Here is a 23,207-nt window from a genome sequence, read left to right as displayed (position 1 = left end):
GAGGTGCGGTGTGGTGTGGGCAGGGTGTCACTACTTGTGCCCCCAAGATGGAGGAACACTTATGCATACCTCACACCTCTTAAAACCTGCATTCTGAGTGGGGCCCATGAGTGACATGTGACTCTTTGTAAATGTACAGCGGTCTTGTTCTTAGGTGAGATGAGGGACGATCTGGTCTGGGTTAGAATCCTGAGTCTGCCGCTGGCTGTTTCCATCATGCCCTCTCTGGGCCTGAAATTCCACGTGCGTCCCTCCTTTGGGCTGGGGTTCTGTGAGGCCATTTCTAGAAGACTATTATTTTTGTCCTGTGCTGGGCACAGGGACTACACAGATCTACAAGATACAAAAATGAAAGGCCCAAACCAGCTTCGAAGAAACCTACTGGGATCTCGAAGATGTTTTTATTTTCCCCTAAGGTTTTCTTCCCCTTAATTTCAGAACAGATTGGTGAGAATGTTTTTCAGACTCCTAACTTTTTTCCCCCCATTTTATTTTGAAAAAAAAAAGTTGCAAAAATAGTACCATAACCATTTGTACATCCTGCACCTAGATTCACTACAGAACACGTGACCACATTCTCCTTTTCTCTCTAATTCAGCCTCTGCGCCGGTGAAGGGCTGTTTGGGATTGAGTGAACAGTCCAAAACCCTTTACGTTCCCTTTGTAATCTCAAGTTCATGTATTGAAAAGGCTCGCTGTAACGATGCCTGAACTGTGACCCGACATACGTCATGCGTGTTTCCTCCTCTGTCACGCCTACGGTGGAGATGCCACGCGATGAGAACTAATTATCCACGCTTTTGTCCCACGGCAGGAAAAAGACTGGCTCAGGAGACCTGGCCCGGAAGCTCAGCCGCTCCCCACTCCCGCTGTGTTTATACTCCTTGCTACTCTAGGCGTGATTCACAGGCCAGCAGCTTCTGTAACACCCTGGGAGCTTGTTAGGAATGCAGGATCAGCTCAGAGTGCTGAATGGGAATCTGCATTTCGGGAAGGTCTTTGGAAGCTCTGGGGACACGTGGATTCCTCTCCCGATCCTCTTTGCCTCTGTCTCTCTCCTCCCCTGTCCTTCGCCCCCTGCCTTATATATTTATTCAGACGTTCCCCACTCGACACTGAGCCAAAAGCTCACCCCAGCAGACCTGAGCCAGGCTAATAAGCTTTGAATTTTCCAAAGAATGTCCTCCTGAGCCTGAAGCAGTGATGGGGAAACCCACAGAGAGCTCAGAAGAAGCCCCCAAACACCACTGAGTCCCACCCACTACTCCTTACAGCGTCATTCTTTACACAGGTAGAGCTCACTCGAACCATGTGAACTGATGTCAGTCCCCAGGGGAACAGGCATGTTTGTGCTCACTTAAAGGGGGAAGCATGGGGACGTCCCTGGTGATCCAGTGGGTAGGACTCTGCACTTTCACTGCCGCGTGCCTGGGTTCAGTTCCCAGTTGGGGAACTAAGATTCCACAAGCCGCGTGAACCCAGGCCTGCCAAGCCCAACTCCAGCCCCTTTGCCCCTGCGGTGCAGTCACACATGAGCGTAGGGGGGCTGGGCCTGGTCTCCAGCCGAGAGGACAGCTGAACGAATGCCTTTAGGACTAACAACCACCCAGAGCCTCATGGTCTACAGGGTGACGTCAAACTAAGCCCATTCTTTCATTTGATCCTTGCAAGGGAAGTAGCTGTGGCTGATCCCGCCGTCCGCCCATGCCACCTCCAGGGTGTCCTCTGAGATAAGTGTCCCCAACCCTGTACCTGCACCCCCTCCCCTCACAGCCTTAGAACTTTGAGACAATGGGACAGAACTCTTAAAACTGGGCTATTCTGGCTTTGTGGAGCGGAGTCCTGGTGGAACCACAGACATTCTGTGGATTCCAGGACCAGCTCACAAAGGGCAGAGTGGAGTTGGGCACCATGTCCGAGGGGTGAGTGAAGGAGGGGAGAACAAAGGGCATGGCGCCTCCCTGGTCCTCCAGCCAGGCCGCTGGGGACCAGGCCTGTGGGAGAGGGGCTTCTGAGGGCCGGCCCCGCCTGGACCCGGGCCACTTGTACAGCCCACCCTGGCCGCTCCTGCGGTCAGGCTTCCCTCGGGCTATTGATTCCAGAACAGTCCCTCAGTATAGTACCCTTCTCTATAGTTCGCCCTCACCCCTACTTCCAGCCCACCGTCCTAGACCATCGCAACATCGCTGGGTGTCCCTCCAGCCTAGAGGGACCAGCCACAGGCTCCGAAAGGCCCCTCCCTTAGCAGGAGGCCCTTAGGGCGGTGCCCATTCGTCACCCTCCTTGTTCGTCCCTCAATGGTCTCCAGCCCCAGGAGCCCCAGTCCCTCGGCTTCTCTAAGCCTCAGGGGGTCTCACTGGGGCCACAATCTCAGTTCCTTGAAGGCCTCTCCCTTCCCGGAACTCCACCTCGGGGCCATGAGTCTCCTTAGCATCACACCTTCTGGGACCTCGAGTTCAGGTCTTCAGGCGCCTCAGGGGAGCCCACCCCTCCCCAACGCCCTTGCTCCTCTGAGGCTCAGGGCGCCCCCTGCCGGCCCCCCTCTCCCCCTCCTCTGAGGCTCAGGGCGCCCCATCCCTAGCCCCCCACCCCGCTCCTCTGAGACTCAGGGCACCCCCTCCTCAGCCCCCCTCCCCCTCCTCTGAGGCTCAGGGCGCCCCCTGCCGGCCCCCCTCCCCCTCCTCTGAGGCTCATGGCGCCCCCTGCCGGCCCCTCTCCCCGCTCCTCTGAGGCTCAGGGCCCCCCCTGCCGGCCCCCCTCCCCCTCTTCTGAGGCTCAGGGCGCCCACTGCCGGCCCCCACCCTGCTCCTCTGAGGCTCAGGGCGCCCCCTGCCGGCCCCCCTCTCCCCTTCCTCTGAGGCTCAGGGCGCCCCCTCCCCAGCCCCCCTCCCCCTCTTCTGAGGCTCAGGGCGCCCACTGCCGGCCCCCACCCTGCTCCTCTGAGGCTCAGGGCGCCCCCCGCTGGCCCCCCTCCCCCTCCTCTGAGGCTCAGGGCGCCCCCCGCTGGCCCCTCTCCCCGCTCCTCTGAGACTCAGGGCCCCCCCTGCCGGCCCCCCTCCCCCTCCTCTGAGACTCGGGGCGCCCCCCGCTGGCCCCTCTCCCCTCTCCTCTGAGGCTCAGGATGCCCCATCCCCAGCCCCCCACCCCGCTCCTCTGAGACTCGGGGCGCCCCCCGCTGGCCCCTCTCCCCTCTCTTCTGAGGCTCAGGGCCCCCCCTGCCGGCCCCCCTCTCCCCTCCTCTGAGGCTCAGGGCGCCCCCTGCCGGCCCCCCTCCCCCTCCTCTGAGGCTCAGGGCGCCCCCTGCCGACCCCCTTCCCCTCCTCTGAGGTTCAGGGCGCCCCCTGCCGGTCCCCACCCCGCTCCTCTGAGGCTCAGGGCGCCCCCTGCCGGCCCCCCGACACAGAGCTTACCAGCACCTCTGGGACTCCTCCCACCTGATCTTGGAAGAGCTGCTGGACCAGGAGCCGCTGCTGGTGGAAGCCGTTTCCGACCACGAGCGGCAGTCCTTCCAGTACCGGCTCTCCTCACTCTACCTGTACTACCTGGGGCTGTTGCGCCACTTCGACACCCTCTACGACCAGATGGTGCAGCCGCAGAAGCGGCGGCTGCTGCGGCGGCTGCTGGACAGCGTGGCCTGCCGCGTGCTGGAGCTCAAAGACGATCTGGTTCGCGCTGACCTGTGTGAGACCCACTGCCTGGACCAAGTGCTGCAGGACTTAAAGCTCACCCCGGTGCGCGGGCTGCTCAAGCACTGCGCCCACCCCAGCTCGGGGGTCGGGGAGCTGGGGGGAGGGCTAGCCTTGATCTCTCCCTCCTTGTGAAAGCAAACCAAGCCCCAGCCAACTGGGAGTAGGGGTGGCCTTGACTTTCCTCGGACACCCCAGGCCTTGGGACGTCATCCGCAGGGGAAGGCGGGCAGGGCAGATCGGACGATGGGGTTTGGGAAGTTCATGCACCGTAGTTAGGAGGTGGGACTTCCCTGGTCGTCTAGCGGTTGAGAGTGTGCCTGCCAATGCAGGGGACACAGATTCAATCCCTGCTTTGGGAAGATCCCACATGCCATGTGGCAGCTGAGCCCATGAGCCACAACGACTGAGCCTAGAGGCTGAGCTCCCCAAGAGAAGCCACCGCAATGAGAAGCCTGTGCACCCCAACTAGAGAGTAACCCCCACTTGTGGCAACTAGAGAAAGCCTGTGTGCAGCAACAAAGATCTAGCACAGCCAAAAATAAATAAATAAATCTTAAAAAAAAAAAAGTAGTTAAGGGTGGCTGGAGAGTCAGGCTGGAAGCTCTGTCTGGCTAGGAGGATCCAAAAACCTGCTGGAAAGTGTCCCCTGGAGGCTTGTTCCTCAAAGTGTGGTCTGCGGACCAGCAGCATCAGCACCACCTAGGAGCTTGTTAGAGATGCAGAATCTCTGGCTGCACCCTCAAACCACTACTCTGCCTCTGCATTTTCACAAGACCCTCAGCGGATGTCTGTGCATCAACAAGTCCCAGAGCACAGCGCTTCTGCACTGGCCTCCAGCCCGCCCCAAGGTCAGGGCTCCCTGTTCCACGTCTAAGGCGGACTCAAAGTTTCCCCAACTAGCTGCCTGAGACTCAGCTGTGGACCTGAAAAAACAGACTTTCTTCAGGCCCTGCCATTCTGATGTGGTTGCCCAGGGAGGGCCTAGGAGCCTGCATTTTAAGAGCTTGGGTCCCAATTGATTCAGATGTACAGCTAGGACTGGGACCACTGCCCATTACCTACACTGAGCCTTCAGAATTCAACTCTGGCCACATGATAGGGTCAAAGGAAGAGGGGAATGAGTCTTGGGGCGATCTGCCCAAAATCTGTACATTTCCCACCCGGGAGCTCTAGGATGGAGGAAGCCAGCCCCAGGGGTGTGTATGCAGCTGAAAGCGGTAATGGGTTGGCCAGAGGGTCTGGACTTTTGTTTCCAATTCTTCTTCTCCTGTGTTGCCCCAAAGGCAGACCTGGAGGTTCCGATTCCCAAGTATTTCAAGCTGGAGCAGTCCAGCATCCTGAAGGAGCGAGAACACATGCTGGCGGAGCTGCTGTCCAGATTGAAGCCAGCGGTCTCAGAGCAGGTGAGTCAGGGAGACACCCCCCGCCCTGGAACAGAGCTCCCCGCTTCAGGACGCGGAGGCCCCGTCCTGCCCTTCACCACCTCAGAGAGAGCTCTGGGTAGTCCTGGCCCCCTCACGGCTGAGCTGTGCTCCTTGTAACCTTCCCACACCAAGGCAGAGACACACGACTTGGGCACCTCGCTGCCCTGGGACATACCCCCAGCGTGTCTTTGGGGGACTGGTCTCCCAGCTGGACATGGCAAACCCTCCCTCGTTTCCTCCTCCTTTGCTCCTGCTGCGGCCAGAGCTTTCCAACATTAAGCCGGACTGAGGCCATAATCCTACTGCAAAAGGCCGAACGGGCCAGGCAAGGCAGGCTCCGGGCCACCTTCATGCGGGAGATTCGGAAAGAGGAGGAGCGAGACCGGAAGACTCGGGAGGAAGGTCGGTTCAAGTTCAGTCAGGACGAAGCAGCTGTCACCATACAGAAGGTAAAACCCCCCACTCCCCACACCAGGCACCCTGGAGGAAAGTCACCTCCTCCAGGAAGGCTGCCTGGCTCAGCAATTGATGACAGAAATACAGGCGCTTGGATTGTGCTGCCCCACAACTAGATATTAAGCTAGGGACCTTCATCGGTAGTAAACATGTATCTTATTTATTATTTGTTCTCCATCTCCCCCAAAAGACTTGAAATGGGATGCCATAAAAGCCCCCCAAACAGAAGGATCATTAAAATCAGAGGAGAAAGGGAATTCTCTGGCAGTCCAGTGGTGAGGACTCCTCATTCTCACTGCCAAGGACCTGAGTTCAATCCCTGTTCAGGGAACTAAAATTCCACAAGCCACGTGGTGCAGCCAAAAATTTTAAAAATAACAATAATAAATAAAAATTTTAAATTAGAGGAGAAAGATCCATAATACAGCAGCAGAACAGAGTAGACAATCATCCCCCAAACTTGTAAGACTGTGAAAAATGAATCACAAAATCTTTTCCGGCCTACTATATCTTTCTGCTTTTCTGTCTATTCATTCTATGAATTTTTGAGAGTTTGATATTGAAAGTGAGTGAAGTGAAGTCGCTCAGTCGTGTCTGACTCTTTGCGACCCCATGGACTGTAGCCCGCCAGGCTCCTCTGTCCATGGAATCTTCCAGGCAAGGATACTGGAGTGGGTTGCCATTTCCTTCTCCAGGGGATGTTCCCGACCCAGGGATTGAACCCAGGTCTCCCACATTGCAGGTAGGCACTTTACCGTCTGAGCCACCAGGAAAGCTCCAGCTAAAAATCTTAGTTTATCTACTTAAAAAAAAACAGTTGTAATATGTAGTGGAATCATATGTAACTCTCTTCTGTATTTCCCAAGTCTCCTGTAAATGTTATCATTCTGTCATAACTGAAAAAATAAAAAAGAAAGGCCAAGAAATGAGTCACTGAATTGTAGCCTGAGCCTCCTGGCACCTGAGGCAAAAGGAAGCATGATGAAGAATAGGGAGTCTGAGAACAGATGACTCCAAGTGTCTTCGGGGTCTGGGCCGCCCGAGGTCACCCTTTCATCACACCCCCTCCCACCTCACTACAGAACACCCAGCTCCATCTCTAGATCCCCCCGTGCCGCCTCACTGTCCTGGCAAGCATGCCTCTCCTCTGTCTCCTGGCAGCCCTGCAGATCTCTCCCCAGGTGCTGCTAAGCTGGCTCACAGGGGGGCAGTGGTTACCAGCTTGATAAGATGGGAGGCGCCCTAGAGAACGCCAGGCCAGGAAGGCCCAGGACTGCTGACCTGGGGCTGCTGGAGCTTTCTCTCTTAAGTCAGGCTCCTCTCCCATCTTCTATCAAGTCCCAGAACCTCAAAAACTTCTGTTTCCCAGCCCAATACAGGAGACTTAGGATTTCTTCCCCCAAATCCAGAGCAAACCAGCCAACTAGCAGACAGCGGCCCTGAGAACAGACGTCCTCTCCAACCGAGAGAGATTGCAAATCAGGGGACTCTGGCTGGGGTGCTGTGCATCTTGTACCCAGGTCTGGCTGCCCCATGGATGAATAGGGGGTCCTCGCCCTCAGGGCTTGCTGAAACAAGTCTTTGGAGAAGGAGGGTCAGCTCCAAAGCAGGAGCATCCTCCCCCAACCCGAAAGTCAAAGCTAGTCCTTTCGTCCCTGTCTCCAGACATCAAGGGTATGGAAACACTGCATCCCGGGTCCCGGGTTCCCCACTGCCCTCATCAGAGGGGAGACTGTGTGAGGCCCTTAGTTATCAGGGGTCTTTCCTGTGCTCATCATGGGAGCAGGAAGACAAAGCCTGGACAGGAGCCTGGACAGAGCCTGCCCTCTGAGGCTCTGTCACAGTCAAACTACTGGGTGAGGCACTGGCCCTACCTCCCCCTGTTCTCCTCCCCAGGGCACTGGGTTGTCCACAGGCCCAAGAGTAGCCGGGAGAGGAGCCCTGGGTGAGGAGTCAGGAAACAGCCTTGGTCTTGGCTCTGTGCCGAATGGCCCTGGGACCTGGGAGAGGCCGTGTCCCACCTCAGGCCTCAGTTTCCCTGTAACACGTAGGCATTAATTAGGGGAGCCGCATGGTCTCAACAACACCCAGGTCTATGGGCCTGGGTGGAAGCAAGCATTTACTCCAGATGCTGTAAGTATGCTGAGAAGTGAGAGTGGGGATGGCTTCTCGGAGGAGGTGGAATCGGAACTCTGATTTGTGCCTCAAAAGATGCAGCAGGTTAGGGACTTCCCTAGTGGTCCGTTGGCTAAGACTCTGCACTCCCAATGCAAGGGGCCCAGGTTTGATCCCTGGTCGGGGAACTAGATCCCACATGCTGCAACTAAGAGTTCTCCTGCTGCAACTAAGAATATAAATAAATACTTTTAAAGGCAGGTTAGAAGGTGGAGATGAGACAGAGGGAGTTCCTGGGGAGCTCTGAGAGTGCCAGGCAACGGGGTACAGACCGGCCCCACCCTGTCTGGGCTATCTCTGCTCAGGGGTCAGTGGCCAGTGAGCTGTATCCTAGAGGTGCCTTCCCCAGAGCTCTGCCCCCTACGCTGCATCCCAGCAGAAAGGCAGTGTGGGGAGTGTCCGGGCCCATGTGTTCCCCAGGTATGGAAGGGTTACCTGCAGAGGAAACGCACTCAGCAGGACCGACGAACCGAGATGGAGTTCATCGGCATGGTGAGCGTCCCACCCCCAGCCCTGTGCACACTTCCCTCTACTGAGGACTGGGGCAGGGGGGTCTGGGGACCCTGGTGGAGCATCATTACAAAGCCACTGCTGAACCATGTCCCTTCCCACGAACCCCCTCCTTAGAGCCCTTTGAAAGGAAGTCACATGTGGGGCGGGGTGAGGGACAGTGGCTCAGAGCATCCTGTCACCTGGCCCATGATGGAGCTGGCAGGAGAGGCTGCAGGGGGTGGGCCCCGCAGCAGGAGGAGGCCAGTTCCCAGGGCCAGTGGGTTTCCTGCAGCCTCTGGGAGAAGCACATAGGGGGCCCAGTTGGGATGAGGACACATCCCCTTCACTCCAGAGCGTTTCGATGGGGGTGCACAGGCTCCCCACTCGCTCTGGGATCCCCGACTCCCTCCTCTCCTCTGCCCTGCAGGCAGGATGGCTAAGTGTGAACTAGGGGACAGGGGCTGAATGTGCACGTGGAGGGTGGGGGCGGGGAGCATGGGCAGTAAGGGGTGAGGGTGCAGGTGAGGAAGACAGACCCGAGCCCTCTGCTCTGCGGTGGTTGGCCCCCAGCTGGTCCCTGCTGACTTAGGAGAGGAAGCCACCACGGAGTTGAGGTTCCCTGATCCCTGGGAGGGCGCTGGGCCCTGGGCAGAGCCGCAAAAGCCTGGCCTATAAGGGGAGATTGGAGGAGGGGCTGGGAGGGGGTGCTGGGGTTGGGGGCAGAAGGATCAGAGACCAGGGCTGCGATGGCCGCTCCGAGGATGCTGGGGGCTTCAGAAGGAGGAAGGGACAGGGCGGCCCCACGTGGGAGCGGAGGTCGGAGCTCGCTGATGACCAGGGCAGCCGGACCCCAGGAGGCCAGGGCTGGGTCGGGTCTTGGCGGTGGGGGGCGGGGGCAGGGGGCCATGGCACGACTAGTGGGTGAGGAATGAGCCCGGCCGCCAGGGCCCATCAACAGTGTGAGCTCAGCGTTTTCAGTAATTGTCTCTGCGCAGAGTGATATTTAAAATACATTTGGGAGCCAATGAGGCGGGAAAGTGGCTGCGAGCGGCTGCCAACACGGGCGCTGGGCGTGGGGGTGGGGCTGGGGCCGGAGGCTGCGCTGGGGGGGCGGGTGCTGGGGGACCAGACGGGGGTGGAGGGGCCAGCCCGGATGCATCTAGCAAACTCATTATCAGAGTAATTTACACAGACGAGTTTCAGGCACCAAACACAATTTCTCCTGATGCAGACAAGCCCTGTTGTTCCGCGTGGGTATGTGCGCGCGCGGGGCTCTGTGCAGGGATGGGGGGCTGCTGGGGCGCCCCACTCCCACCCCTGAGCCCCTCGCCTCCCCGTCCACGTCCCCAGCTCCCCTCGGCCAGCCTGGACAGAGCCCGGTCCCAGGCCAGCCTCGGGGCGGAAGTGCGCAGGCTTCGGCAGACCGAGAAGGAGGAGGAGTTCCAGCTGGCCGTGGTGAAGGCCCACGACCAGCTCAGGGAGGTGGAGGGGCCCGACATGAAGGAGAAGATGAAGGAGCAGATCCGACAGTGGTTCATCGAGTGCCAGTCAGTGTCCCCAGCCTCCGCGGACCCGCCCCCCTTCCCCTCCGTGAACGCCCCTCTTGCCCTCCTCACCCCACACGGGCTTAACCCCCAACCCCTGACATGCTGCTGACACACTGGGTGTAAACCCGGGGCCCCCAGCCTACGGGAACAGCTCCACACGTGACTTCCTGCTTCCCCAGATGGCAGAGAAAATGCCAGAATAAGACAGGAAAGTGTCCAGGGACACCCCCTCACTGGTCTCCCTACTCTGTTCTGTAACGGTCCACTCCCTCCCCCTCTCCCTCTGTCTTCCTTATCCTTCATCTTTCTCCATTGTCTCCTCCATCCATCCATCCATCCATCCATCCATCCATCCATCCACCCATCTGTCCATCCACCCACCCATCTATCTACCCATCCATCATCCACTTATCCTTCTGTTCCTCCACCCATCCATCCACCCATCCGTCCATCCACCCATCCACCCATCCACCCATCCACCCATCTGTCCATCCATCCATGCATCCATCCACCCATCTGTCTACCCATCCATCATCCATTTATCCTTCTGTTCCTCCACCCATCTGCCCATCCAACCATCCATCCATCCATGCGTCCATCCACCCATCCATCCATCCACTCATCTACCCATCTGTCCACCCATCCTTCCATCCATCCATCTCTCCAACCATCTTATGTCCATTTAGTGCCCTTACCGGCCGATTCCCTGATTATCCAGACGAGTCTTTAGGTGGATCCTACCTGATCTTTGCAGACAAGACTCCAGAACAGGTACTCCAGAGATGGGAATAGAGGCCTTTTTGTGTTAGGTGGGATCTGAGGTTAGAGAGAGTAACCTGAGTGTCAGCTGACGGTGGTAGGGGCTAGGGGAGAGGACGCAGATGTGGTGGAGAAGGGGGTCCCCAGAAGGAGCTGGAGAAGGCCCCCTTGGCCAGAGAGAGCGACGTGTCTGATGAGAGCACTGTGACTCCAGCTCCCCCACTCCATAGAGACCCCTGGGGTAAACAGCAGCTCTGAGCAAGCGCCCACCTGCTCAGTTGAGCCCCTTTCTTCCTGGACCCTCGGTACCTGGATCCCACCAGTGATGCAAGGCCTCTGGAGTCCTGGGTCCACCCCTAGCTCAGGCCCTGGGGTTCTCTGGCTCGTATCAACCCCCTCGATCTTCCCCAAAGCATCTTCCTGTGTCTGTCACAGGTGAGGATGGAGCTGGAGATGCAAGTCCAGGAGAACAAAAAAAAGGAGCAAGAGAAAAGTAAGGAGAAAGAAAAGGAGGAAAAAGAGAAGAAGAAGGAAGAAAAGACCAGGAAGGGAGTAAGCCACCACCTGGAGCCACAGACCAAGGGGGCAGGGGCACGGAGTCTTAGAGAATTCCTGGTGGGAGGTGGGTCTGGGAAGATCAGGCCCAGATGTGTGGAGGTAATGCACGGAGGTGAGGGCTTCGAGAGGAGCATGTCTCTGTTCTAGGAAGCAGACACAATGCTTAGAGCGCTGCCTTCCAAATCCGTCCCTACGATGAACGCCGGCCACAAGGAGTACACAAGTGAGGGCGGAGGGGCGGTCAGGCCTGTGGGGTCTTGGGGTGACCTTGGTCCCCGGGAGAGTGGGCCCGTGCCACATGTGGGGGGCGTGCGGACGTGGGGGTGACAGCCGAGGGGAGAAAGCCAAAGAGGGGAGGGACGTGAGGTGTGCTCCCTGGGCTTTGGGTCTGAATCCTGTGGCCACAGGCCTTGGGATCAGGCCTCGATCTGTGGTCTGGGTGGAAGTGCCAGGCAGCTCTGTGAGAGGAGAGCTGAGCCAGCGTGCGCACGTGCACCTGTGAGCTTCTGTGTGCATGTGAGTGTGAGTGTGTGTGTACATCTGGATCCCGGACACACGCCCCTGCACCAGCAGATCTGTGGAAGAACCGGTTTGACAGCATCTATCCCAGCCAGAGTTTTGACTCCGAGACCCTCAAGATGGAACAGAGGAAAGATGTGGAACAGGAGATCCGCATACAGGTGAGCGTCCCTGCAGGGCCCCCAAGGATCAGGCTCCATCCTTGCTGCCCACCAGCCCCCAGCCTGCCAGCCTCTGCAGCACCCTGCCTCTAGGCACTGCCTGCCCGGCGTCGTCCTGGCTCCGGCGAGGTGCATCTTGGTCCCCGGGGTCCTCTGACGCAGCCCTGAGGGAGGGGGACGTGAGGGGCTCTGCACCGGGGTCATACCCTCTGTCCTCCGCCCACCCCGTGCCGCACACCTTGGGGGCATTGGATCACACAGTCTTTCCAACAATGCATGAGGCAGGCGCCTTGACTTTCTTGACATTACCTGTGAGGAAACTGAGGCTGAGAGGTCACGAAGTTGCTCAAGGTCACGCAGACTTTATTTAATTTATTTGGCCGTATCGGATCTTAGTTGCGGCCCTTGAGACATTTCGTTGCAGCAGGCGGACTCTCCAGTTGTGGGTGGGGGGTCAGTAGTTCTGGGACACGGCTTAGTTGCTCCGTGGCATGCGGGATCTTCATTCTCTGATCAGGGACTGAACCTGCGTCCCCTGCAAGACAGATCCTTAGCCACAGGACCAGCAGGAAAGTCCCCCATGCAGACTTTAAACAGTGGATCTGGGGCTTGAGCTAAAGGCAAGGGAGAAAACAAAAAATACACCCATTTGAATGCAGAGTTCCAAAGAATAGCAAGGAGAGATAAGAAAACCTTCCTCAAATCAACCTGCCTGACTTCCGGCTCTACTACAAAGCCACAGTCATCAAGACAGTATGGTACTGGCACAAAGACAGAAATATAGATCAATGGAACAAAATAGAAAGCCCAGAGATAAATCCACTCACCTATGGACACCTTATCTTCGACAAAGGAGGCAAGAATATACAATGGAGAAAAGACAATCTCTTTAACAAGTGGTGCTGGGAAAACTGGTCAACCACTTGTAAAAGAATGAAATTAGAACAGTTTCTAACACCATACACAAAAATAAACTCAAAATGGATTAAAGATCTAAATGTAAGACCAGAAACTATAAAACTCCTAGAGGAAAACATAGGCAAAACACTCTCCGACATAAATCACAGCAGGATCCTCCATGACCCACCTCCCAGAATATTGGAAATAAAAGCAAAAATAAACAAATGGGACCTAATTAAAATTAAAAGCTTTTGTACAACAAAGAAAACTATAAGCAAGGTGAAAAAGACAGCCTTCAGAATGGGAGAAAATAATAGCAAACGAAGCAACAGACAAACAATTAATCTCAAAAATATACAAGCAACTCCTGCAGCTGAATTCCAGAAAAATAAATGACCCAATCAAAAAATGGGCCAAAGAACTAAACAGACATTTCTCCAAAGAAGACATACAGATGGCTAACAAACACATGAAAAGATGCTCAACATCACTCATTATTAGAGAAATGCACATCAAAACCACAGTTCAGTTCAGTTCAGTCGCTCAGTCGTGTCCGACTCTTTGCGACCCCATGAATTGCAGCACGCCAGGCCTCCCTGTCCATCACCAACTCCCGGAGTCTACCCAAACCCATGTTCATCGAGTCGGTGATGCCATCCAACCATCTCATCCCCTGTCATCCCCTTCTCCTCCTGCCCCCAATCCTACCCAGCATTAGGGTCTTTTCCAATGAGTCAACCCTTCGCATGAGGTGGCCAAAGTATTGGAGTTTCAGCTTCAACATCAGTCCTTCCAATGAACACCCAGGATTGATCTCTTTTAGGATGGATTGATTGGATCTCCTTGTAGTCCAAGGGACTCTCAAGAGTCTTCTCCAACACCACAGTTCAAAAGCATCAATTCTGCGGCGCTCAGCTTTCTTCACCGTCCAACTCTCACATCCATACATGACCACTGGAAAAACCATAGCCTTGACTAGACGGACTTTTGTTGGCAAAGTAATGTCTCTGCTTTTAAATATGCTATCTAGGTTGGCCATAACCTTCCTTCCAAGGAGTAAGCGTCTTTTAATTTCATGGCTGCAGTCACCATCAGCAGTGATTCTGGAGCCCAAAAAAATAAAGTCTGACTCTGTTTCCACTGTTTCCCCATCTATTTCCCATGAAGTGATGGGACCAGATGCCATGATCTTAGTTTTCTGAACATTGAGCTTTAAGCCAACTTTTTCACTCTCCTCCTTCACCTTCATCAAGAGGCTCTTTAGTTCTTCTTCACTCTCTGCCATAAGGGTGGTGTCATCCGCATATCTGAGGTTATTGATATTTCTCCCGGCAATCTTGATTCCAGCTTGGGTTTCTTCCAGCTCAGCGTTTCTCATGATGTACTCTGCATATAAGTTAAATAAGCAGGGTGACAATATACAGCCTTGACGTACTCCTTTTCCTATTTGGAACCAGTCTGTTGTTCCATGTCCAGTTGTAACTGTTGCTTCCTGACCTGCATACAGGTTTCTCAAGAGACAGGTCAGATGGTCTGGTATTCCCATCTCTTTCAGAATTTTCCACAGTTTATTGTGATCCACACAGTCAAAGGCTTTGGCATAGTCAATAAAGCAGAAATAGATGTTTTTCTGGAACTCTCTTGCTTTTTCCATGATCCAGCGGATATTGGCAATTTGATCTCTGGTTCCTCCGCCTTTTCTAAAACCAGCTTGAACATCTGGAAGTTCACGGTTCACATATTGCTGAAGCTTGGCTTGGAGAATTTTGAGCGTTACTTTACTAGCGTGTGAGATGAGTGCAATTGTGTGGTAGTTTGAGCATTCTTTGGCATTGCCTTTCTTTGGGATTGGAACGAAAACTGACTTTTCCAGTCCTGTGGCCACTGCTGAGTTTTCCAAATTTGCTGGCGTATTGAGTGCAGCACTTTCACAACATCATCTTTCAGGATTTGAAATAGCTCAACTAGAATTCCATCACCTCCACTAGCTTTGTTTGTAGTGATGCTTCTTAAGGCCCACTTGACTTCACAATCCAGGATGTCTGGCTTTAGTTGAGTGATCACACCATCGTGATTATCTGGGTCGTGAAGATCTTTTCTGTACAGTTCTTCTGTGTATTCTTGCCACTTCTTCTTAATCTCTTCTGCTTCTGTTAGGTCCCTACCATTTCTGTCCTTTATTGAGCCCATCTTTGCATGAAATGTTCCCTTGGTATCTCTAACTTTCTTGCAGAGATCTCTAGTCTTTCCCATTCTATTGTTTTCCTCTATTTCTTTGCATCAGTTGCTGAGGAAGGCTTTCTTATCTCTCCTTGCTATTCTTTGGAACTCTTCATTCAAATGGGTATATCTTTCCTTTTCTCCTTTGCTTTTCACTTCCCTTCCTTTCACAGCTATTTGTAAGGCCTCCTCAGACAGCCATTTTGCTTTTTTGCATTTCTTTTTCTTGGGGATGGTTTTCATTACTGTCTCCTGTACAATGTCATGAACCTCCATCCATAGTTCATCAGGCATTCTATCAGATCTAGTCCTTTAAATCTATTTCTCACTTCCACTGTACAGTCATAAGGGATTTGACTTAGGTCATACCTTAATGGTCTAGTTGTTTTCTCCACTTTCTTCAATTTCAGTCGGAATTTGGCAATAAGGAGTTCATGATCCGAGCCACAGTCAGCTCCCCGTCTTGTTTTTGCTGACTGTATAGAGCTTCTCTATCTTTGGCTGCAAAGAATATAATCAATCTGATTTCGGTGTTAACCATCTGGTGATGTCCATGTGTAGAGTCTTCTCTTGTGTTGTTGGAGGAGGGGGTTTGCTATGACCAGTGTGTTCTCTTGCAGAACTCTATTAGCCTTTGCCCTGCTTCATTCTGTACTCCAAGGCAAAATTTGCCTGTTAATACAGGTGTTTCTTGACTTCCTGCTTTTGCATTCCAGTCCCCTATAATGGACATCTTTTTTGAGTGTTAGTTCCAGAAGGTCTTGTAGGTCTTCATAGAATTGTTCAACTTCAGCTTCTTCAGCATTACTGGTCGGAGCATAGATTTGGATTACTGTGATGTTGAATGGTTTGCCTTGGAAACGAACAGAGATCATTCTGTCGTTTTTGAGATTGCATCCAAATACTGCATTTCTGACTCTTGTTGACTATGATGGCTACTCCATTTCTTCTAAAGGATTCCTGCCCACAGTAGTGTATATAATGGTCATCTGAGTTAAATTCACCCATTCCAGTCCATCTTAGTTCACTGATTCCTAGAATGTCAATGTTCACTCTTGTCATCTCCTGTTTGACTACTTCCAATTTGCCTTGTTTCATGGACCTAACATTCCAGGTTCCTATGCAATATTGCTGTTTACAGCGTCGAACCCTGCTTCCATCACCAGTCCCATTCACAACTGGGTGTTGTTTTTGCTTCGGCTCCATCCCTTCATTCTTTCTGGAGTTGTTTCTTCACTGATCTCCAGTAGCATATTTGGCACCTACCGACCTGGGGAGTTCCTCTTTCAGTATCCTATCTTTTTGCCTTTTCATACTGTTCATGGGATTCTCAAGGCAAGAATACTGAAGTGGTTTGCCATTCCCTTTTCCAGTGGACCACATTCTGTCAGACCTCTCCACCATGACCCAGCCGTCTTGGGTGGCCCCACATGGCATGGCTTAGTTTCATTGAGTTAGACAAGGCTGTGGTCCATGTGATCAGATTGGCTAGTTCTCTGTGATTGTAGTTTCAGTCTGTCTGCCCTCTGATCCCCTACTCAGTGCCCACCGTCTTACCTGGGTTTCTCTTACCTTGGACATGGGGTCTCTCTTCACGGCTGCTCCAGCAAAGCGCAGCCACTGCTCCTTACCTCGGATGCGGGGTAGCTCCTCTCAGCCTCTGCCCTGCCCTTGGGCCCAGGGTAGCTCCTCTCGGCCGCGATCATGCGCCATCGCAGCCACCGCACACTCATCTCACACACTAGCAAAGTAATGCTCAAAATTCTCCAAGCCAGGCTTCAACAGTATGTGAACTATGAACTTCTAGATATTCAAGCTGGATTTAGAAAAGGCAGAGGAACCAGAGATTAAATTGCCAACATCCACTGGATCATTGAAAAAGCAAGAGTTCCAGAAAAACATCTACTTTTGCTTTATTGACTACACCAAAGCCTTTGACTGTGTGAATCACAACAAACCGGGGAAAATTCTTCAAGAGATGGGAACACTGATGACCTGACCTGCCTCCTGAGAAATCTGCGTGCAGGTCAAGAAGCAACAGTTAGAACTGGACATGGAAGAACAGACTGGTTCTAAATAGGGAAAGGAGTACATCAAGGCTGTATATTGTCATGCTGGTTATTTAACTTACATGCAGAGTACATCATGAGAAATGCCAGACTGGGTGAAAAGCACAAGCTGGAATCAAGACTGCTGGGAGAAATATCAATAACCTCAGATATGCAGATGACACCACCCTTATGGCAGAAAGTGAAGAAGAACTAAAGAGCCTCTTGATGAAAGTGAAAGAGGAAAGTGAAAAAGTTGGCTTAAAACTTAACATTCAGAAAACTGAGATCATGGCATCCGGTCCCATCACTTCATGCGAATAGATGGGGAAACAATGGAAACGGTGAGAGACTTTATTTTCTTGGGCTCCAAAATCACTGCAGATGGTGACTGCAGCCATGAAGTTAAAAGATGCTTACTCCTTGGAAGGAAAGTTATGACCAACCTAGACAGCATATTAAAAAGCAGAGACATTACTTTGCCAACAAAGGTCTGTCTAATCAAGGCTATGGTTTTTCCAGTAGTCATGTGTGGATGTGAGAGTTGGACTATAAAGAAAGCTGAGTGCCAAAGAATTGATGCTTTTGAACTGTGGTGTTGGAGAAGACTCTTGAGAGTCCCTTGGACTGCAAGGAGATCCAACCAGTCCATCCTAAAGGAAATCAGTCCTGAATATTCATTGGAAGGACTGATGCTGAAGCTGAAGCTCCAATACTTTGGCCACCTGATGTGAAGAACTGACTCCTTGGAAAAGACCCTGATGCTGGGAAAGATTTAGGGCAGGAGGAGAAGGGATGACAGAGGATGAGATGGCTGGATGGCATCACTGACTCAATGGACATGAGTTTGAGTAAACTCTGGGAGCTGGTGATGGAAAGGGAGGCTTGGCGTGCTGCAGTCCATGGGGTCACAAAGGGTGGACACAACTGTCTGAACTGAACTGAACTGAACTGGGGCTTGAACTGAAAGCTGACTGGCTCCATCCTTGGAGCTTCTGCCCACGTGAATGCCAGGCTCAAGTGTGAGCAAGATGTGGGTCACGGTTGGGACATTCTGAAAGAACCCTCCACCCCCACCAGCTGCCATCACTGGGCTGGGCTGGATCTTCCCTGAGGGCCCCCTGACCAGGACTTCATCCTCAGCCTCCTACCTGTCTCCCCCAAGCCCTGGTCACCCTATCACACTCCCTGCCGGCCCCTAGGTGGATGATCTGATGCGTCAGGAGCTGAAGAACCTGAGGCTGGCCGTGGACAGGGAGGAGACGAGACCCGTGAAGCCTCCGAAGGCAAGACAAGGGGCCGGGGCTGGAACAAGGCAGGGCGCTAGAGCGGGGGAGGCAAGGAACAGAAGCCTGTGTGTTTGCTTTCTACCAGAAGAAGACGGGCAAGAAACCCGGGAGGAAGAAGGAAAAAGACCTGACCCTACACAGGTAGCAGAGCCCGCACTTCACTGGGGGTGGTGGAGCGAGCCCTCGTCGAGGGCAGAGCTGACTTCAGGGCCTGGTTCTGTGGCTGTGTGACCTGGGGGAAGTCACTTAACCTCTCTGAGCTCCCGTCCTCGTTAACCCAAGACCCTGCCCCGCCAAGCTCACGGGAGAGCCGTGAGGATGAACTCAAGCACAAGAAAGGGCTTTGAAAGTTGAGATTCAGGATGAGCTGTGAGTGGAGCATTGTTCCAAACGCTCCCTGCTTCCTGTGTCTCCTTCCTTCCCCACTTCCCCACCACCCCTGGGCATCCCACTCTGGGGCATCGGGGGCCTTGCCAGTGGCCCCTTTCTACTCACTTCTCTGGTGATGTGAGCACATGGTGCCAGCTGCGATCATGGCCAGCCCTGCCCCCAGCCTCCCAAGAGCATGTACATCTTCCATGTGGTTTCTAGGAAGAGGCCGTGTGTCACCCACATTGGGTCTCAGAGGGCACTGGTCCTTCTCACACGCCACTCAAACCCCAGGGCACCTGGCTGGGGTATGCTGCCGTCTGGGCCAGCGGGCCAGCGTCATGCCTTCTGATGCTGTCTGACCGCAGGAATGTGGACAGGACACCACTGGCGAGTCCCCCTTGCCCCCTCTGCTCCTGCCTGCAGCACCACCCCACCAATCTGTGTCCCTTTCCCTTTGTCCTGGGCGCCCCCCTGCGCCATCCTCTGCCAGGCCTATGGAGTCCCTGTTTGAAGAGCTTGTCATCTTAGGCCTTCTAAAGAAGAGCGAGACAGTGCCTTTGAAAGACTACATTGGTGAGACCTTACCCCAGCGCCTGCCCCAGGGCTGGACCAAGGAGCGGTTCCCCTGGCCATGGCCATCCCCGAAGCCGACCACCAGCCCCGCCGTGACCTCTCTCCCCATGTGCCCTGCCCCAGTGGGTGCTGCTCACCAGCTGCACCCCCCTCCCCACTCCAGGTGACTGCCTCTATCTCGGATCGGCCCTGAACTTGGCAAACAAGCTGCCTATGCCCTCCCTGGCTGACATCCGGCAGAACGTGGCCTTGTATGGGATTCTGCGGCTTGGTGAGAGGCCTGGCAGGGAGGCAGGCCCTGGGGCTGTGGGGCCGTGGGGCGGGCAGCCGAGGCGGGCGGATCCGACCTGGGCTTTGGATGTGTGTCGGGCTCCCCTGTGCCTTCCTAGGGGCCCCCCCGGAGGTCACACCCTGAAGCCAGGCAGGCCCTCGACCTGCTGAGGACCCCACATTTCCAGCCCCTCACTCAGCCCTGAGCGATCTCCCCTAGTCTGTCCTATTCCCAGAAGACCAGCCCCCCACCTCCTGATACACACCAGAGGCCGGATCTTTCTGAAGGGCTTTGTCACACGCCCTTTAATTCCATCCCTTCAAAATCCAGGAGTGGAAACAGGTGCGATGGAAAGAAGAAAGGGCACTGGCAGGAGGGGGGCTCTCTTCTGAACCCCCCTCCTTCCCCACCAGTCCCCCCCTTCCCATGTGGCCCTTTGCAGTTAGGCTTGCTAAACCATTAGGCTCCATCCAGGCTGTCTCTCCCCGGGGGCATTGCCCAGGCCCAGCGGGAAAAGAGTGCAGCCGTGACCTGACCCTCGTCTTGCCCAGCCTGGGGCCCCTAGCCTCAGCTGACTCAACGTCTCTACCGCCGGCCCCCTGCCGGCCCCTGACCCCCCCCAACCTCCGTCTTCTCTCTCAGGCTCCTCAGATATACACTCCATGGCTCCCCTCATCCGCTCCATCCTCCTGGTGGGCCCCTCCGGTATGGGCAAGAAAATGCTGGTCAAGGCTGTGTGCACGGAAACTGGTGCCAACCTTTTCGACCTGTCGCCGGAGAACCTGCAGGGCAAATACCCCGGCAAGACTGGGGTGCAGATGCTGGTGCACATTGTCTTTAAGGTCTGGGTGTCTCCCAATGGCATCTCGAGTTCTCAGACTGTGACAACAGGGCAGGGTGGGCTCGGGGTTGGGGGGCGTGGTCACCCAGCTGCCTGGTTGGTGTCGTTTCAGGAGCTGGTGAGGTCTCCCTACCAGTCAGTCCCTGCTGGGAGCTTGTGGATTCCCGAAGCCCCAGTGATGGGGGAGGTGGGAAGGAAGTGGGAGGCAGGGAAGTTTCTTCTCTTGGCAGAGATGAAGCTGAACACATAGCCCCCCGCATTGGCCCTGCCCCAAGAGGGCAGGGACTCTGATGTGATGGGTGTTGGAAGGACGCAGAGGTGGGGCCTGCAGGATGTGGGAATGAGGCTAGAGCTCCGAGGCCGGCCACTGACTGAGGACGGCCCTGACCCTGGGTTCGACCAGATGGAGAGGGGACCCTTCCCCAAGGACATCTAACCTCGGGCTTCTGTTCTCTGATGTGTCCAGGTGGCTCGGTACTTACAGCCCTCTGTGATCTGGATTGGGAATGCGGAGAAGACTTTCTACAAGCGGGTCCCCAAAGAAGAGGAGGAGGTGGGTAGAGCCTGTGGGCAGGGCTGGCAGGTGTGGGTGTGTTCCCATCACTCCAGACCTCACCCACCATGCGGCCTCAGATGAGTCCTCCTCCTGCCTTACTTCCTTATCCTTAAAGCGGGACCAACGGCCCCTCCCACCTGCTCCCCGCGCCCCCTCCCCACGGTCCTTGTGAGGCTGAGCTCTGTGAATTAGAAGCCAGTATGATGTCCCTGGTCCCCACCCCACCCTTCCTTCCCCACCGGAACAGATGGACCCGAAGCGAATAAAGAAGGACCTCACCAAGGCCCTGCGGCTGCTGAGTCCTGGGGACCGCGTGATGCTGATCGGGACCACCGACCGGCCGCAGGTGGCCGAGATGAAGGGCCTTTGCCGCACCTACGAGCGCATCCTCCTCCTGCCTCGGCCCGATTATGCCTCTCGCTATGGTGAGGCCCCTTTTCGACCCCGTGGACTGCAGCCCGCCAGGCTCCTCTGTCCGTGGATTCTCCAGGCCAGGATGCTGGAGTGGGTAGCCCTGCCCTCCTCTAGGGGATCTTCCCTACCCAGGACTTCGCTGGTGGCTCAGATGGTAAAAGAATCTGCCTGCAATGCAGGAGATGCAGGTTCGATCCCTGGGTCGGGAAGATTTCCCTGGAGAAGGGAATGTCAGCCCACTCCAGTATTCTTGCCTGGAGAATCCCACGGACAGAGGAGCCTGGTGGGCTACAGTCCATGGGGTTGCACAGAGGCGGATACGAGGGAGCGACTAACACTTTTTCACTTTTTTCATGGTGAGGCCGGGGAATGTGGGGTCAGGTCAGAGAAGGGGTCAAGGGACAGCCCTTGCTAAAGCTCCCTGCTTCCCCCGTCAGCCCCTGCTCTGAGCCCTGACCTCCACGCCAGGTGCTCTAGAAGGATGGCTAGACAAGCCACCCTGGGGCCTGGGGCCTGGTGTGCCTGTGTAGACATAGGCAGGCCGCTCAAGTCCTCGGAGTCTCACTTGCCGTGTTAAGTGGGGAGGAAGATCCCTACCTCCCTGGGAGGAGGGGTGCTGCTGCACGCTGGGCGGCCCTCCAGAAGCACAGAGCTCCTCTGTAGACATGGAGGCGCCCACTGCCTCTCCCTGCCTCGTGTCTCCCCCACCGCGCAGTGCTCTGGAGGCATATGATCGAGGCCCAGGGAGTCCAGGGGGTGCAGCACCTGGACATCAGTGCCCTGGCCAAGGTGTCTGACGGCTATACGGCTGGCTGCATCCTCCAAGCCATCCAGGCCGTGCTGACCGAGCGGCGGCTCCTGCAGTTGTCCAAGCGGCCCCTCCTGACCTCAGAGTTCCTGGGGCCCCTGGCGAAGCTGGACCCAGTGTACAGGGAGGAGGAGGAATCCCTGAAGGTGAGACTTTGGGAGGGGGGGAGGGGTAGCCAAGAAGAAGGGCCGTGGGTCAACAGCAGTGGAGGAGTCAGATCTCTGAAGCCCCCCCCCCAGGCCCATAGTGCACTTTGAACCCCTCCATCTGCTCCCCATGGAGCTCAGAAGGGAAGGACTTGTGGGCAGGGCCAGCTGGGCACCCGCAGCCACTGACCCCGGGGATGGCCGGGGGAGGGCCAGGGGCTGCAGGGCAGGGGAGGAGGCCTCTTGCCCCTAACCGTGGCCTAGAGTATCTGGTGACGAGCAAGGGAAACCAGGGCTCTGGCAGGACCCTAGGACCCCATAGGAGAGCAGAGGACCTGCGGGCGGAGGACACAGATCCATCGGAAGGGAAGGGCGAGTTCAGCCAGCAGAGCCGAGGGCCCGACCCATCGCCTTCACCCTTCCTGAAACCCAGGACTGGTACTTCAAGACCCCACTGGGTAAGAAGAGGATGAAGCTTCTCCAGGACCAGGACGCTGCTGAGGAAGCCAAGCTGGCAAAGGAGAAGAAGAAGAAGTGATGCTGAGGCTGGGGTGCCTGGGATTAGGAGCAGGACGGGTGGGGCCCCACGGGGAGGGGGGCGGGGCAGAGGTATAAACGGCCAGACAGCTCGGGGACCTGCTCTCCTTGTCCATTTCCATGCTTCCTGCCCCTTGCTCTGTGCCCCTGCCCGTCTCAGCCCTCCTCTTCGTACCCACCCTCTCCCCACCCCTGGCCCCGCCGCTCAACAACCAGCTCCACTCTGGCTCCCAGACCCCTCCCTCCCCGAGGCATTTGTGTGCATGCTCAGTCGCTTTGGTGGCGTCCGACTCTTTGCGACCCCATGGACTGTAGCCCGCCAGGCTCCTGTGTCCACGGGATTCTCCAGGCAAGAATATACTGGAGTGGGTTGCCATTCCCTTCTCCAGGGGAATCTTCCCGACCCAGGGATTGAACCTGCGTCTCTGATGTCTCTGGCATTGGCAGACGAG

The 23,207-nt window shown here is 55.4% G+C and overlaps 1 protein-coding gene across 3 annotated transcripts; it reads left to right on the top strand.

Annotated features, from left to right (window-relative positions):
• The first annotated feature begins 1,855 nt into the window (after positions 1-1,855).
• Positions 1,856-22,853, top strand: DRC11L (dynein regulatory complex subunit 11 like). Of its 3 annotated transcripts, none has more exons than XM_081533438.1 (19): positions 1,856-1,922; positions 3,404-3,731; positions 4,973-5,092; positions 5,377-5,562; positions 8,165-8,236; positions 9,587-9,783; positions 10,470-10,554; positions 10,978-11,094; positions 11,248-11,323; positions 11,674-11,780; positions 18,151-18,234; positions 18,323-18,378; positions 19,100-19,182; positions 19,346-19,453; positions 20,096-20,295; positions 20,761-20,847; positions 21,098-21,275; positions 21,980-22,218; positions 22,652-22,853. In XM_081533438.1, exons 1-19 carry the CDS (start codon positions 1,912-1,914, stop codon positions 22,754-22,756), a joined length of 2,439 nt encoding a protein of 812 aa, XP_081389564.1. In that variant the 5' UTR covers positions 1,856-1,911; the 3' UTR covers positions 22,757-22,853. The 3 variants fall into 3 exon arrangements, with proteins under 3 accessions (XP_081389564.1, XP_081389563.1, XP_081389565.1); XM_081533437.1 differs by having other exon boundaries at positions 11,671-11,780; XM_081533439.1 differs by lacking the exon at positions 1,856-1,922 and adding an exon at positions 2,950-2,993 and having other exon boundaries at positions 3,208-3,731.
• Positions 22,854-23,207: the final 354 nt, after the last annotated feature.

This window comes from Giraffa tippelskirchi, chromosome 10, assembly GCF_054371585.1.
Source record: "Giraffa tippelskirchi isolate mGirTip1 chromosome 10, T2T-mGirTip1v1.2.pri, whole genome shotgun sequence".
Lineage (NCBI taxonomy): Eukaryota > Metazoa > Chordata > Mammalia > Artiodactyla > Giraffidae > Giraffa > Giraffa tippelskirchi.
The sequence above is the reverse complement of the archived record's forward strand: the minus strand, read 5'-3'. Positions and strand labels throughout refer to the sequence as shown.